This window comes from Tupaia chinensis, unplaced genomic scaffold, assembly GCF_000334495.1.
Source record: "Tupaia chinensis unplaced genomic scaffold, TupChi_1.0 Scaffold145741_1, whole genome shotgun sequence".
In the NCBI taxonomy this organism is placed as follows: domain Eukaryota; kingdom Metazoa; phylum Chordata; class Mammalia; order Scandentia; family Tupaiidae; genus Tupaia; species Tupaia belangeri.
In genome coordinates, this window is record NW_006205599.1 from 1160486 (window position 1) to 1177941 (window position 17456).

At 39.7% G+C, this 17456-nt stretch overlaps 1 protein-coding gene across 1 annotated transcript in view; it reads left to right on the forward strand.

Moving 5' to 3' along the window:
- Positions 1–17456, forward strand: part of LOC102495607 (E3 ubiquitin-protein ligase RNF103) — a 111045-nt gene that overhangs the window by 57547 nt on the left and 36042 nt on the right. Inside the window, exons 3-4 of the mRNA XM_006168366.3 lie at positions 8672–8732; positions 14667–14846. Of these exons, the coding sequence (XP_006168428.1) occupies positions 8672–8732; positions 14667–14846 (241 nt within the window). The remainder of the gene's footprint in view (positions 1–8671; positions 8733–14666; positions 14847–17456) is intronic.

Sequence of the window (17456 nt, forward strand, 5' to 3'; positions counted from 1 at the left end):
AAAAAAAAAGAATTATTTAATTTTATTTATTCATTTATTTATTTTAATTTGACCAGAGACAGACAGAGAAGGTAAATTAGAAAGCAAGCCACCAGGTCCAGGACTCAAACCATGGCTGATCATGTAGGAGTGTCCAGGGCCTTAATCACCATGCCACCTGCTAGTCCCCTTTCAGCACTTCTTGAAGAACTGGTCTGGTGTTGATAAATTCTTTCAGGTTTTGTTTATCTGTCGTGGGCTTTTCTTCCCATGTGAAGGGTAATCTTGCTGGATATAGCATTCTTGGTTGAAATTTTTCTTTTTTTTTTATAATTATTTTATTTAACTTTATGATTATTATTATTACTTTCCAGTTTGATCAGACAGACAGAGAGAGAGAGGGAACGTGAGAAAGCAAGCCACCAGATTCAGGACTTGAACCACGGTCAGCCATGTGGGAGTCCAGCGCCTTTAACCACCACACCACCTGCCAGCCCCAAAATTGTTCTTCATTTAACACTTTGAATATATTTTCCCATTTTTTTCTTTGCTTGCATTGTTTCCGATGAGAGGTCCAATGTTAGCCTGATAGAATCTCCTTTTAAGGTAACTTGACGTTTCTCTCTTTCCAATTTTAGTATCTTGTTTCTGTCTGTGGTTTTGGTCAATCTGGCTATTATGTTCTTTGGGAAAGATCTTCTTGGATTGAATCTTTGTGGGGTCCTTTGTATTTCTTGGTCTGGATATTTGAGTGCCTCTCTAGATTTGAAAAGTTTTCTTCCAGTATTTCATGGACCAGATTATCAATGTCCTTATTAGCTTCTTTAGCTTCTGGGATACCAATGATCCAGATGTCTGGGTGTTTAATGGTATCTAGTATTACTTATATGTTATTCTCATTTTATGGGTTTATTTTCTCAGTCTTTTTGGTAAATTTTTCTAGGTAAGAGGTTCTGTCTTCTAAATCTGAGATTCGATCTTCTGCGTGATCTAATCAGCTTTGGATATTTTCAAGGGAGGTTTTGATTTCCTGTATTACAGCCTCATCTCTAATAATTCCATTTGATTATTTATTTATTTATTTAGAGATTTTTGCCATAGGGCGCATGCACTCGCCAGACAGAGAGACAGAGAGACAGAAAGTGAGAAATCACCCCCAGGGGGGATGGCCACGCCACAATCCCTTCTCCTCCGTTCTCCCCTTGGGATCTTGGGCACGCACGCACGCACATGGGCCCTGCGTGAGTCTTAAGCCCCTGGGTCCGGGATGCAAACCACGGTCGACTACATGGGAGTCCAGCGACATAGCCATCACGCTAACTGCTGGTCCCCCGTTTGATTATTTTTTATGATGTTTACCTCCTCTTTCAGATCATGGAGGAACTTCCTCACCTCCTGGAACCCATTGTCTCTTTTCTCCTGCACTTTCTGGATTTAGTTGTCTCTCTCCTCTTGCATCTCTGTTAGCTTTGTCACTATGAATATTTTAAATTCTTTATCTGACATTTCCATGAGTTCTCCTATATTGTCTGTGGAAGAAAAGGAGTTATTATTTTCCCTTAAAGGAGAGATGTTTTCTTGGTTTCTCATATTTCTTATGCCTCTGTGATGGTTTCTGGTCATTTAATAGATTATATGCTTTTTCCTAGTTTTTGGAGTTAAATCTGAACTTTAAGAGGCATGCAGGAGGTATTGGGCAGTCTCTAAAAAGTACCATTTTCTCCCTTTGCACAGCTGATTCAATGAAAATTAAGGATTAATCTGACCCTAAAAGTATTCAGATATTTGGCTACTGAGCACCTAAACCTTGTGGATGCTGAGCAGAAAAGTGAGAAAGGTAAAAAGAAAAGGAAAAGGAATTTAAAAAAAAAAAAAAAAGACCAAAAGGAAAAAAAAAAAAAAAAGACAATAAAAATAAATACATTATTTTGACAAAAAGAAAAAAAGAAAACTGTGTGGTACACTAGGGGCTGCTGAGAACTCAAATACAGATGGCTGCTGATTGGCTGAATAATTTCTGAAGTGTACTACAGATATAACACCTTATATCTGTAGCACAATATAGGCAGGAGCTAAGTGCAGTCATGCTATTCCATACTGATCATCTACCATGGTACCATTTCGGCTATGGTGACAGGAAAGGTCAGGCAAAAAAGGCAAATCGTGGGCGGTATTCCTGAGCTCTGGTATAGTGCTGCATAGAGTAGGTGCTATTTAAGTGTTTGTTGAGTGATGAGTATCAGAACAAGCTTAGGTTAGGTTTAAGGTCAAGTAGCCCTAAAATGAATGATTATTTCAAGGACTTCACTAGGGAAAAATTAGCTGTGTAAGGAACCTCTACAGACCATAGTCTTTGTCCTGGGGCATGTCACTTGGATGGAAACATCTTAGTGGTGTAACTTGCTATATTTTAAAGGGTCCAAGTTAGGATTAGACTGGGTCTGCTGTGGATGAGGGTGTTTTACCTATTTAGAAACCTGCGGGGATTAGGAAGATATGAGCTTCTACCGGAAAGATTCTTCTTTTGGACTTGAGGTTCTGCTGGAAACTTGTGCTATCCTATTTAGGGACTTAACTGATTTTGCTTTTGGTTGGAGTGTTCACCTTCCATGACTTCAGAATTCTTACATGACTAACATGTCCTTAGGCTGGGTCATGACTCCTATTTGTGGGAAACTATTAGAAAAGGGAAGAAAATGAGAAGGGGAGATGGAGAAAAAGATACAACTTCATTCACTTAGTTCATACAGCACACATTGAGATACTTTGGTGTGCATTGGGTTGGAACCAGGTTTACAAAAATAAGACAGTGGATGATGACTTGAAAGGATACAGTTAACTGGGAAAGACTGACATGTGAAAAAATACTTATGGTTCAGAGAGAGAAGAGCAATAATATTAGTTCATACAAGGTCTATGATGTCATGATAGAGGGAATGATTAACTATGCACAGTGGGGCAGGGAATCTGTTCAGGGAGGGTGTTGTGTCTTATCACAAGAGGTTTTAGCCTGGGGACAGGTGGGGATAAGATTATGAAAGGGGAGGCATTCCTACCGAAGTGACTGCATATGCAAAGTGTGTAAGTGTGGGACATAGGTTAGGGGAGCCAGGAGAAAATTCAGAATGGTTGGAGGATGAAATACTCTTCTGAGTGGGATGCAGGAGTGAGGCTGATGGGAAGATGGAAAATTGGAGAGTTGAATAATTGGGCCAATTAGCCAAAGCCTGTGTGTCATGCCTAGTGAGAATGGGATAGAAGAGACTTTGGTAGGAAGCCCATTTAGTGGTCCAAGTGAGAAATTATTTGGGTCCTAACTGAAAGTAGCAATGAGAATGAAAAGGATAGGATGGTTTTAGATATAATTAAGGATATATTGGCTGAAGGCATTCTTTCTAGTTCATAGAAGGGACCTTCCTGCTGCATCCTCACATGGTAGAAGGGTGATTGAGCTCTTTTGGGCCTATTTTATAAAAAGACAAATTCCCTTCTTAAGGCACTTAATCACCCCCCAAGCCCACCTCCTAATAGCATTATCACTTGAGGGTTATCATTTCAGCATGAATTTTAGCAGACACACAAATATGTATACTATAGCAAATAGTATAATGAAAGTCCATGTATGTATCCCCTAAATTCAACTGTCGGTAAGTGTTATTTGCTGTTATTTGACATACATGCATATGTTTTCTTGGCTGAATAATTTCTGAAGTGTACTACAGATATAACACCTTATTCTACATTTCAGATTATGTCTCTTGGAAATAGGGAAATTCACATAACAAAAGTTGCTTAATATCATCAAATATCCAGTCCATATATAAACTTCCCCAAGTGTCCCAGTTTATCTTTTCTAAATTTTTCGAAGTTACAATCCAGTGGAAGACCATGCTTTATGTTTGATTATTACTTAATATTATTTAGTAATCCTTTGTCTTTTACTTATAACATCATAAGAATAAAATCTGTTTTGTGAGAGTTGACTATTTGTCTTGTAGAATATCCCTCATTGTGGATTTGTCTGACTGTGTCTTGTAGTTAATCTTTTCCACTATTCCTGCATTTCTTAAAAAATGGAAGTTGGATCTGAGTTTGATTATAGTTTTAGCAAGAATGCCTCAGGTAATCTGTGTACTTCATACTGTACCACATAAGAAGGCAAATAATGTGTGGTTGTTTCATTATTGTAGATGCTAGTAACCTTGGTCACCTGGTTGAGGTAATGACAGCCAGATCTGTATGTGAGGATTTTCCTTTTGCTGCTAGTAAGTAATCTGAGGGGTGATAATTTGGTGCCATGTGTATGTCCAGTTCCTCCTTAGCTTTTCATTTAGACATTTTAGCATTTATTGGTGTAATAATAATAACTGATTCCTGAATCAGCTATTCTACAACGGTTTTTAGAATAGTGATTTTTTTCCCCCTAATTATATTATTTCTTCCTCATTTGTTAACTGGCAGTCTTATGTAAAGACCAGCAGATGGCATAATGGCTATGGGGCTGGACTGCTATGTAATCAATCGCAGTTCGAGTCCTGGACCCAGTGGTTTAAACTCACACTGGGTGCGTGTGCGGGTGTGCCCAAGATCCCTAGAGGAGAATGAAGGAGAAGGGATTGCAGTGTGGCCATCCCTGCTGGAGAGTGATTTCTCACTTTCTGTCGCTGTCTCTGTCTTTCTGGCAAGTGCACGCACCCTATAGCAAAAGCCTCTCAAAAAAAAAAATAGCATCCCTTATTGGGGGTGATGTGGTGGTTGGAGGCACTGGACTCCCACATGGCCAACCAGGGTTCGAGACCCAGACCTGGTGGCTTGCTTTATCACTTTATCACTCTCTCTCTTACTCTGTCTCTCTCTGATCAAAATAAATAAATACAATAATGTTTTTAAAAAGATGTATCCCTTATTAAGGTGAGGCTATTAGATTACCTGGATATACAGTTTCTGCTGAGAAAGCGGGATAAGTGCTTAATGATTTTTCTTTAATCACCAATATTTAGAACAAGTCATTGGTATAGTAGTAACTTCCAGTGGTGTCGAATGCTTTCTTCCCTCAACCTCTTCAGGCACTGTCTTGGACTCATGGACTTTTTAAAAAAAAATTTTTTTTGAGAGGTTTTCGCTATAGGGTGCGTGCGCTCTCCAGACAGACAGAGAGAGACATAGAGACAGAAAGCGAGAAATTACCCCCCCGGGGGGGGGTGGCCATGCCGCAATCCCTTCTCCTCCATTCTCCTCTTGGGATCTTGGGCATGCATGCACACACGCCCAGCGTGAGTTTTAAACCACCGGGTCCAGGACTTGAACCGTGGTCAACTATGTGGGAGTCCAGCAACATAGCCATTACACCAACCGCTGGTCCCTAAATTTTTTTTTAAAGAGGTTTTTGTTATAGGGCGCATGCGCTCGCCAGACAGAGAGAGACAGAGAGACAGAAAGTGAGAAATCACCCCCCAGGGGGGATGGCCATGCCGCAATCCCTTCTTCATTCTCCTCTCGGGATCTTGGGCACGCACGCACACGCGCCCGGTGTGAGTTTTAAGCCACCAGGTCCAGGACGCGAACTGTGGTCGACTACATGGGAGTCCAGAGACATAGCCGTTATGCTAACTGCTGGTCCCTGGACTCATGGACTTTTCTAAGTTTGACAATGTTTATAAATATAGTCAGTCAATCCAGATCCTATCTCCTTTTAATTACACCTTACTAGTCTTAGTTTTTGAGTGTTTTCTTGTGTTCTGGCATAATGCAGCCTGGTGTGATTTGTACTTTCCCAACCTGAGACTTTAAGTCAGCCATTTCTCCAAGAAGCGCTGTTTTCTTTTTGTGGGAATGCTGTTTAGAAGCCAGAATTTGTGTGTTCATAATGCTCTTTGCTACTGGAGTGTTCCTGCTTTCGTGTTTTTTTGTGGAATAGAACTTGGAAATATAATGAGGGTGATTATTATAAAGAGTCATTTTGAACCAGCCTTTTCTGGCAAAAGTAACTAGAGGAGCTAAACAAAAAATGTACTGCTGAAAGCTGTGAAGGCAGCGAGAAATTGCAAAATCAAGATCCTAGAGAAGAGGAATGAGCAATTACACGAGCCCAGTTGTTTGGAACCACTTTCCCTCTTAAGGAGACCATCAGTTTCTAAAACAGTGGCTTAGAAACAAATTTTAGTATAGTGGATTTTTTTGTTTTCATGGGGTTCTTTTGGGGAGAGTTTTTTTGCTAGCTGTAGGCCGCATGCGCTCACCAAAAAGACAGAGAGAGAAAGAGAGACAGAAAGCGGGAAATCACCCCCCACCACCACCACCACCGGGGGATGGCTTTGCCGCAATCCCTTCTCCTCCATTCTCCTCTCGGGATCTTGGGCACACTGGCACACATACCTGGTGTGAGTTTAAGCCACTGGGTCTGAGACACGAACCATGATCGACTACCTGGGAGTCCATCGACATAGCCATTACACCAACTGCTGGTCCCGAGTATAGTGTTTTTTGACAGACCCTGTGGTTTGGGAGTATAAAAATTGAAGTTTATGACACACCCAGGATAAGTAAATATTCAGGGCTTTTGGTTGGGACTCTGAAAGAGTACACTTTAGTAGTAACGGTGCACTGGACATAGACTGGCTTTTACAAAGATTGAAGCTGAGCTTTAAACAGTCTCTGATTGGATTCATTAAGATTAACTAAGAACTACCATGGTTGCTTGTGCATTTAAGCTAGATGTTAAATTTTCTCTGGATAACATTATCCAGAGACTTCATGTGCAATGTTTAGAATTCAGTGGAAAAAAGGGACATGTATTCATAGAACTTTTTGGGTTTTTTTGAGAGGTTCTTGCTATAGGGTGCGTGCGCTCATCAGAAAGACAGAGACAGAGAGACAGAAAGTGAGAAATCACTCCCCAGGGGGGATGACCACGCCGCAATCCCTTCTCCTCCATTCTCCTCTCCGGATCTTGGGCACACATGCACTTGCCGGGTGTGAGTTTAAGCCAGCGGGTCCAGGACTCAAACCATGGTAGACTACTTGGGGATCCAGTAACGTAGCCCATGTGCCATCATACGCAGATTTTTTTAGACAGGATCTTACTATTTTGCCCACACTGGCCATGAGCTCATGACCATGCTGTCTCAGTCACCCGAATAGCTGAGACCAAAGTTGTGCACCAATGCACATGGCTTTTCAGTACTCAGCACTTGTTTCCAACCATACAGTTTGAAGTGCTTAAATATTTCCAACTGAATTACTACAACTGTTCTTGCTTAACAAGCATTAAATGTGTTTTGTTAAATAGTAGATATTAAAGGTACAATTTATTGGAACTGTCTTTTTTTTGGTTGAGGTTTTTGCCTTAGGCTGCCATATGCTCGCTGGAGAGCGAGACAGAGACAGTAAGAGGGAAAGTGGGAAATCACCTCCCAGGCCACGCCACATTCCTTCTCTTCCATTCTCCCCCTGGGGTCTTGGGTGCGCAAGCACATGTGACTAGGGTGAGTTTCATGGTTTGAGACTAGAACCATGATCGATCGGCCGTGTGAGTCCATCGTCTTAAATGCTATGCCATCCGCTGGCCCCAGAAATATGTCTTTTAATGATACGGATATTTTTATGCCATTTAATTCATGTATTTATGGATAAATGCTGCAGGGTTCAACATCAGTTCTATTTCTGTTTCATGTTTTAATAGACTAAAGTGCCAAGAAATCTTGTTAATATAAATAAATATAATAGAAGGGATTTTGTTATGGCAGAGTTGCTCAGTTATTTGAAATTCTGAGTCATATGCCAAAAAATACATAGTGATTTTGTTTAAAATTTGCTTTTAATGATTAATTGGCTGACAATTAGTTATTCCTCAATTTTTTTTTTTGAAAAACGAAGAATTGGAATAATAGTTCACTTACATGAGAATTTGGTCATCATTAGTCATTTACTACTATCTCAGCACCTGCAGCAGTATTTTTAATTGGCCCTATGTTTAATACTTCTGAGGTTTTTGCCTGTCAGAGAAATATACCATGATAATAAGAGACATGGGTTGAGCAAGTATTCATCTTTAAAATAGAAAACCATTCTTTTTTCTTAAGGCTTTTGCCTTAGGGCATGTTTACTCACTGGAGAAAGACAGAGACAGTGAGAAGGAAGGTGAGAAATCACTCCCCAGCAGGCATGGCCATACTGCAATCCCTTCTCCTCCTGGGATTTTGAGCATGCACGCACATGTGCCTGGTGTGACTTTCACGCACCAGATCTGGGACTCGATCCACTGTCAGCCATGTGGGAGTCCAGTACCGTAACCGCTGTGCCACCTACCAACCCCAGAAAGGAAAAGGTGAATTCTCATGACACAGACTAGTTTTTGGAATGATTATGATGAAAATCTTCTGATACTCTTTAAACTCTCTGTACCTGTGCACCTCTTGAAACATCTTTGTGTATCTGCAGGGTAGAATACTCCCTCTGAGGTCTTAAAGGGTTTCCTTCTGCCTGCTTTCAGCCAAGAATCTTTGAATAACTTGGAACTTCTATGTACTGTGAATAAAATGAAAAAGAACAAAGTAGAATTTGGCCCTACAGCTCTTTCTTTAAAAATGGCTTTATTTGTAAAATTTTGTATATAGAATAAATATAGAATTAGTACAAAATTCTTCTTGAATTGTGAGTTTTGACTTATAATTCCTTTTCTGAAATTTTTCAGGTCAATGAATGGTCATTGAAGATAAGAAAGGAAATGAGAGTTGTTGACAGACAAATAAGAGGTAAATTACTTTGTCTCCTATTACCCACTCTCTTGGTATTTTGCTTCAATTTGCAGTTAATGAATAATGAATATAAGAATAATTATATTAACACAGTTTATTCTTATATTAATTATTTATAGCTATCCTTACTGTTTTACTTCCTAATTCTGTGATCAGTATGGAAAAAAGATAATGATTAAAAGAAATTTTATATTTTCTAATAGCAAAATAAGTCTCTTGCTATGTATAAAGAACTGTCTTTAATGAATTCAAATGATATACATTAGGAATGTAGTTCCATTATTGCCACTTTATCTTAGCATGACTATAAATTGAGGAAGCTACGTTTCTAAATAAAATTTTCTTTTCTAAGTACCACTTTAAGGTGGCATGCAATGAGATGGTAATCTTTAAAACCTTTAAGATTTTTTTTTCCTTTCTGAAAACTTTTTATTTCAAGTTATTTAGCTTGCAAAGTGAGTATTCCAACATGTGTGCAGTTCTCCCCAATCCAGTTGATCATACCATAAAATTACTTCAGTAGATTATATCCTATTTGTCCCATTAATGCTTTGCCTCTCTACTTTTCTTCTAAATGTCCTTCCTCAGACTCCACTCCGTCACCCCCCCCTCTTCCCACACTGTATCTGGTATTCACAACCATTTATATGTTCCTATACCCTTTAGTCATTCAGTATGTATGCACATACCCACAATCCTTTCTGGATGGACAGATGGAGAAAAAAGGATCATGACATGACCACGGTGCCCCATTGGAGGATACTTTCTCTCTCCCTCTCTCTTCTTCTCTCTATCCTTTTCTCCTTCCCTCCTTCTGTCCCTCTCTCTGATGAGCACACATGCCCTCTGGCCAAGAAAAAAGAAAATACTCCCAAACTGGAATTTTAACACTTTCATGATTGGAGAAGAACTTTTTATTTTTATTTTTTTAGTTTGCCAGAGGACTAGTGTACTCATGAGAGAGAGAGACACAATAAAGCACTCCCCAGTGGAGTGTGGCTATGCCAACAGTTCCTTCTCCTCCATCTCTCTATCCCATTGGAATTTGGGGCACTCATGCACGTGTTCCCAGAGTGTTCTTTTAGCCCCCCAGGCCGAGATTAAAATCGTTTGGTTGGCCATGTGGGGTCCAAGTCCCTTATCTAATAGGCCATGGAGCTGACTCTGGTGAAGAATTAATACGATCAGGTATCCCAGTATTACTTCCTTAAAAAAAAAACATGAAGAGGGGAATTCCACTTCCACTTGTGATGGACTCATTCATTTTTATTATTCAGAGATCAGTGTTCAGGGGGACAGAAGTGGCTGAAATTTATGAATCATTGTATGAGAGAGGGTGGAAATACCCAGAGAACGAACTCCAAATATCTGCAAAGAATTGCTTTGGGTGTGTGAGCTGGGTTGACTAAGGGGGGAAAACAGAAAAAAAAAAAAGGAAGACTCAGATTAATACAATCAGAATTGAAAACAAGAATTTTATGCTGATTCTACAGAAATCAATAGAACTATAAGAGGGTACTGTTTGCACAATTATATGTCAACTAATAGGGTAACCTAGATGGAATTGACAAATTACTTGAAAAATTGACACATTAACCAATTACTAGAACCATAAAACCTACCAAGATTATCTTATAAAACTCTAAAGAGTCTAAAAAACGCAATAAGAACTAATTCAGTAAAATAGCAGGATATAAAATCAACACACAGAAAATCACTTGCATTTCTATATACTAGCAATGGACAACCTTACAAGGAAACAAAACCCATTTACAATAGCATCAGAAAGATTAAAATATTTAGGAATTTACATAACAGATGAGATACAAGATTTGTATGATGAAAAAACATTGCTGAAAGAGATTAGACATAAATAAATGGAAAAATATTTTATGTTCATGGATTGGAAGATTTCATATTGTTAAGATTTTAGTACTACTCAAAGCAATAAAGTAGATTTAATGGAAAACCTGTCAAAATTCTAACGATGTTTTTTGGCAGAAATAGAGAAATTCATCATAAAATTTGTATGAAATCTTAAAGGACCTTGAAGAGCCAAAGTAATCTGAACAAAAAAATAAAGTTTGAGGAATCATTTCCTGATTGCAAAACTTACTACAAAGATACAGAGATAAGTTCAGTATTACACTGGTATAACAACAGACATGTAGATCAAAAAAAAAAAAAAAAGAATTAAGAGTCCAGAAATAAAACGTGTCTATTGTCAACTTATTTTTTTGACAAAGGTGCCAAGACTGTTCAGTGGGGCAAAAATAGTGCTGGGAAAACTATATGTCCACATGCAAAAGAATGCAGCTGGACACTTAAAAAATTAATTCAAAATGGGTCAAAGATCAAAATGTTTATAGCTAAGACTAAAATTCTTAGGGGAAAAACTTAGAGCAGAACTTCACAGCATTGGATTTGTCATTGTCTTTTTAGAAATGACATCAAAAACAGAGGTAATAAAAGAAAGACTAGACAGACTTAACGGTATGAAAATAACTTCTGTTCATAAAAAGACATTAACAACAGGGTAAAAAAAAGCAGTTTACAGAATGGAGGAAAATATTTGTTAAATAATTTTTCTGATAAGGGATTAATATGCAGACTTTATAGAGAATCCCTAAAGCTCCACAACAAGAACAAAAAACAATTTAGGGACAATCTGTGGCATGGTGGTTAAGGAGACTGGCTCCATAACACTGGACTTGGACTTGCAGTTCAAGTCATAGACCTGGTGACTTGAGAGACAACTCCAGCTCTGCGTGTGTGTGTACATGTGCATCTGTGTGTATACACGCCTAAAATCCTGAAAGGAGGGAAAAATAGAGGAGACAGGATTGCAGTTTGATCATTTTGTATGGAGGATGTACTTTCTTCCCCTATCTCCTGCAGGCATCACTCTCCAGCCAGCATATACATACCCTGGCAAAATTAAAAAACAAAAAAACTCTATTCGGAAACAGGCAAAAGACTTTATTAGACCTTTGGAATTTCTCCAAAGAAAAAATACAAATAGTCAGCTAAGCAAATGAAAAGATGCTCAACATTACTGATCATTACGAAGAGACAAATCAAAGTACAATGAGGTACTACCTCAAACTCATTAGGATGGCTATTATTAAAACAAAAACAAAACCGAGGGTCAGCAGGTTGCATGGTGGTTAAGGCACAGGACTCCCACATGGCCAACCACAGTTTAAGTCCCAGACCCAGCAGCTTGAAAATCATGCTGGGCACATGTGCATGAGTGCCCCCAAATCCCAGAGATTGGAGAAGAAGGGATTATGGTGTGGCCATCCCCCCCCCCCCAGGGGATAATTTCTCACTTTGCCTCTCACTCTCTCTCTCTGTCTCTCTCTTCATAAGTGCATGTGCCCTATGACAAAAATATGACAAAAATTTTAAAATCTCAAACAGAGGGACCAGCAGTTAGCATAATGGCTATGTTGCTGGACTCCCATGTAGCTGACCATGGTTCGAGTCCCGGACCCAGCGGCTCAGACTCATGCCGGGTGCGTGTGCGTGCATGCCCAAGATCCTGAGAGGAGAATGGAGGAGAAGGGATTGCGGCATGGCCATCCCCCTGGGGGGTGATTTCTTGCTTTCTATCTCTCTGTCTTCCTGGTGAGCGCATGTGCCCTATAGCAAAAACCTCTCCAAAAACAAAAAAAAGGAAAGAAAAGGCAAAAAATCCCAAACAGAAAAACAGTAAGTGTTGACAAGTGTGTGGTGAAATTGGAATCCTTGAGCACTGTTTGTGGGACTGTAAAATGATTTAACCACTGTGGAAAGCAGTATGGTGGTTCCTCAAAAAACTAAAAATAGAATTAACATATAATAATAATATAATTTTGGTTTTTGAGGGGTAGAGAGATTTTTGCTATTGAGCATGTGTGTTCTGCCAGAGAGACAGACAGAAAGCGAGAAATCACCCCCCCCCAGGAGGGACGGCCACACCACAATCCCTTCTCCTCTCAGGATCTGGGACACGCATGCACATGGGCCCAGTATGAGTTTCAAGCTGCTGGTTCCAGGACTCAAACCATGGTCGACTACATGGGAGTCCAGTGATGTAACCATTATGCCATCTGCTGGTCCCATAATATAATTATTTAAATTTTGCTTTCAGGCATACAATATGCACAAAAGAATTGAATGTGAAGTCCTGAAAAGATACTTGTATACTCATGTTCACAGCAGCATTGTTTGCAATAGTTAAAAGCTGGAAGCAGCCCGTGTCCATTGGTAGGTGAATGGATAAGCAAAATGCGGTTTATACACACAGTGGAATATTGAACCTTAAAGTGGAAGGAAAGGTTGACATATCCTACATCATTGATGAACCTTGTACACGTTATGCCATGTGAAACAAACCAATCAGAAAGAGACAAATATTGTATGATTCCACTTATATGGAGTGCCGAGGGTAGTTAAATTCATGAAGATAAAAGTGAAGTAGTAGTGGGAACCAGCAGTTAGTGTAATGGCTGTGTCGCTGGCCTCCCACGTAGTCGACCGCGGTTCGCGTCCCGGACCCGGTGGCATAAAACTCACGCCGGGCGCGTGTGCGTGCGTGCCCAAGATCCCAAGAGGAGAATGGAGGAGAAGGGATTGCAGCGGGACCATCCCCCCTGGGGGGTGATTTCTCGCTATCTGTCTCTAAGTCTCTTTCTGTCTGTCTGGCGAGCGCACACGCCCTATAGCGAAAACCTCTCAAAAAAAAAAAAAAAAGTGAAGTGGTAGCTGCCAGGGATCAGGCGAAAGAGATATGGAGAATTATTGTTTAATAGGTACAGAGCTCCAATTCTAAAAGATAAAAAGAGTTCTGGAGACCAGTAGATGGCGAAATGGTTACATCACTGAACTCCCACATAGTTGATCACAGTTCGAGTCCCAGACCCGGCAGCTTAAACTCACACCAGGCACGTGTGCGTGCATGCCCAAAATCCTGAGATGAGAATGAAGGAGAAGGGTTTGTGGCATGGCCATCCTCCTTGGGAGGTGATTTCTCACTTTCTGTCTCTGTCATCTCGGCAAGTGCATGTGCCTATAGCAAAAATCTCTAAAAAAAAAAAAAAAAAAAGAAGAGTTCTGGATGTTAGTAATATGTGGACAACAACGTAAATCTACTTTATACCACCAGATTGTACACTTTCTAAGGGGATTAAGATGGTAAGCTTTATGTGTATTTTACACTTTTAAAAATGGAAAAAAAACCTACAGATCATAAAGCATTTAATATAAATGTATCTTGGCCCAGCAGTGGTGGCACCATGCAATGCTGGAAGCCATATGGAAGATTGGGATTCAGTTCCCAGCTTGACCTGTACACATATGCCTGTGTTCCTGGCTGTCCAGGAAAGGCTGTGGGGAGGATTGGTTGCAGCTTGAGATCCCATTGAGGGTACTTGTCTTTCTCTCTTTTTTGTTCTTTCTCCATGAAAAAAAAAAAGAACTTAAAAATGCAAAGATATATACTACCTTTAGTTGATAGTGACAATGAGACTTTTAATACGTTCAGATTTTGCTTAAGTGGTAGATTTCATAGTGACTGTACAGAAATTACAATATCATAATTGTGGGAATACAACTTAATGGTTATTAGAGCAAGCTCTGGAATGCGTTGAGTACTTTCAAAGTTTTTAGACCAGTAGTAAAAAATATTAGAATGGTTTGAAAAAGACATTTTGAAATTTTTGCAAGTGTAATAGTATTACACTTTTTTTTTTTTTTTTTTTCCTCTGAAGCTACTTTAGTGTTGCTTCTGGAAATGGTGAATATCAACTGCATTAATTATTTCAGTTGCATTTACATCTTACGCCTTTCTATTCAGTAGACACAGCTAGGTCTAGGATTGTAAATGGATTGTAAATAAATCTGGTTTATCCTTGATTTTTGGTGTCCCATGTTATGTTCTAAATTTAGATATCCAAAGGGAAGAAGAAAAAGTGAAACGATCTGTGAAAGATGCTGCCAAGAAGGGTCAGAAGGATGTCTGTGTGGTTCTGGCCAAGGAGATGATCAGGTCAAGGAAGGCCGTGAGCAAGCTCTATGCATCCAAAGCACACATGAACTCGGTGCTCATGGGGATGAAGAACCAGCTCGGTAAGCTACCATAGGTCACTATTCTGCTGACACGCCATCCCTGTTATCAACAGCACAGGTTTCCTTGGATAGGAAGAACAGATTCAGCTCTGATTTTTATTCTTTATATTGTCTTAACCAGGGTGTTACACCAATACCAAATACAGTTATTACTATTATCATGTTACTGTTCATTATTTTCTTTGCCACTGTCTTTTGGCCAGTGTCTTTTGGCAATGACAAACTCTGCATACACATTGCTTGGTTTAGAAATAAGAATATATTGAACAATGTTATTAGCTCTTGCGAAGTGAGTTGTAGGAGTAAGAGGCCAGCCAGTGTAGTTGGAGGAAGGATGCAGAAAAGTTACCTCATTTTGTCCTGCACTCAGAGCAACCCCAAGGACGTTATTTTAAATAAGCTATTAGTCTGGCTTTGGCTTCCCATACCTTTCTTTCTGCCTCATCTCTATCTACCTAATGTTTCCTTGTGCCTTAAGAGTCTGCAGAGTAAAATGGCTATTCAGTATATATGTGACCTATTTGTTTTAGATGACTTTTAAAAATTGTATATGTATATATTTTTTTCTGGACAAGTTTTTGTTATAGGACACATGCACTTGCCAGGAAGACAGAGAAAGACAGAGAGACAGAAAGTGAGAAATCACCCTCCGGGGGGATGGCCACACCGCAATCCCTTCTCCATTCTCCTCTCAGGATCTTGGGCATGCACACACATACGCTCGGCATGAGTTTAAGGCACTGGGTCCGAGGCTCGAACTGCAGTTGACTACATGGGAGTCCAGCGACGTAGCTACTATGCCAACTGCTGGTCCTGAAACTCATAATATTTTAAATAAACATGATTTGGTTTCCTTCTCACGTCCACTATAATACTGTTTTTGGTCTTTCACAAATATCTCCAGGTCAGTGATAGTTTGAGCCCTAGGTTAAGTTTTATATCTGGTTGATTTCTTACTCAATTTCTGTTAAAATAGGAAGTGCTAACTCAGAATCATAGTTCTTTGATAGAAGCAACTAAGTTATCAATGGATTGAATAGAGACTCAGGAATTATGGAGAAATTTTGACTAAAAATTATTTTAAATTCTTTGTAAGATACTTTGTGAATGAGTATAGCACACTGAAAAGTTAAAAGACTTTATGTTGCAGGAACGTGGTCATATGAGTTCTAACCCATCGTTTAGTTCTTTTTTTACTTAAAAGGTATTTTTTCACATTCAATTTTAATATGTTGGCATGGTTTTTAATTTTATCAGAAGGCACATGAGTTTGTCTGAGAGAGACAGGGAGGGAAAGTGAGAAAGCACCCCTGTAGGGAATTGTCAAGCTACAATCCCTTCTCCTCCTTTTCTCCCACCTTTTGGGATTTTAGGTATACATGCACACATGGTCAACATGTAAGTCATGAGGCCTGAGACTTGAACTGCACAGTCAGCCATGTGGGATCCAACCACCTTAACCACCATGCCAATGGCTGGCCCTGTCTTCACTTTTAAAAACAGTGTTAGTTCAGCCCTAAAGTTAAAATACTGGATATACCACATAGATATGCCTTTCCATCAAGCCCAAGTATTCATTGCTGTAAAGAAATAGTTTAATCTTATCTGCCATTTTGAAAGCTTAAATAAATACTCCTACAGTCAACTTTGCAAGTTTCAGATTTATTTCCTTTTTTTTTCTGCAGCACATTAAAAGTTGCATGTTGAGTTGACCATGGTAAACTTTTTTTTTTTTTTTGGAGAGGTTTTTGCTGTAGGGTGCATGCACTCACCAGAGAGACAGAGAGACAGAAAGCGAGAAATCACTCCCTGGGGGGGATGGGCATGCCACAATCCCTTCTCCTCCATTCTCCTCTCGGGATCTTGGGCATGCACGCACACGTGCCTGGCGTGAGTTTAAGCCACTGGGTCCAGGACTCAAACCGCAGTCTGCTATATGGGAGTCCAGTGACATAGCCATTACGTCAACTGCTGTTCCCATGGTAAACTTATTTTTAAACTCTTTCCTAGAGAGAGAGAAAAAGAAAGGAAGAGATAGGCACTTTTGGCCAGATCTTGCTGTGTTGCTCTCATTCTGCCCCAGCCTCCCAATAAGCTAGCATTACAGATGTACACAACTGTGCCTGGCACGTGGGGGTTGGCCCAGAAACTGAACCCAGGCCTCCCATGTAGTTTCCAGCCTCCCAGGTGATGACACTACCTTGTGCAACAACGGGGCTGAGCCTTTCTGTTTTCTTTAACCAATACCAGAAAGCATATTGCTTATTTTGCCTTCCCTCTTCCCTTGAATCAAACAGTGTGTGCATGGGCATCTTTTTTCCCAATTATGAAAATCAAAGTACAGACGACAATATAGTATATACCTACCATCCAGAACCAGTAAAAGCCAACATTTTTGTTGTTTGTTTTAAAGCTGTATAAGTGGTATCATGCTATATATACCAATCTGTGTCTCCCCCCTTCTGACCTCGCCCCACTTTTAATTGTGTTTCTGAAGTATACTTGTGATGATTAATACAGAGCAAGCTCATTGATTTAACTACTGGATGACATTAATTTATCACAATTTGTTTTTCCCCCTCATTGATTGATAGGCATTTAGATTGTTTT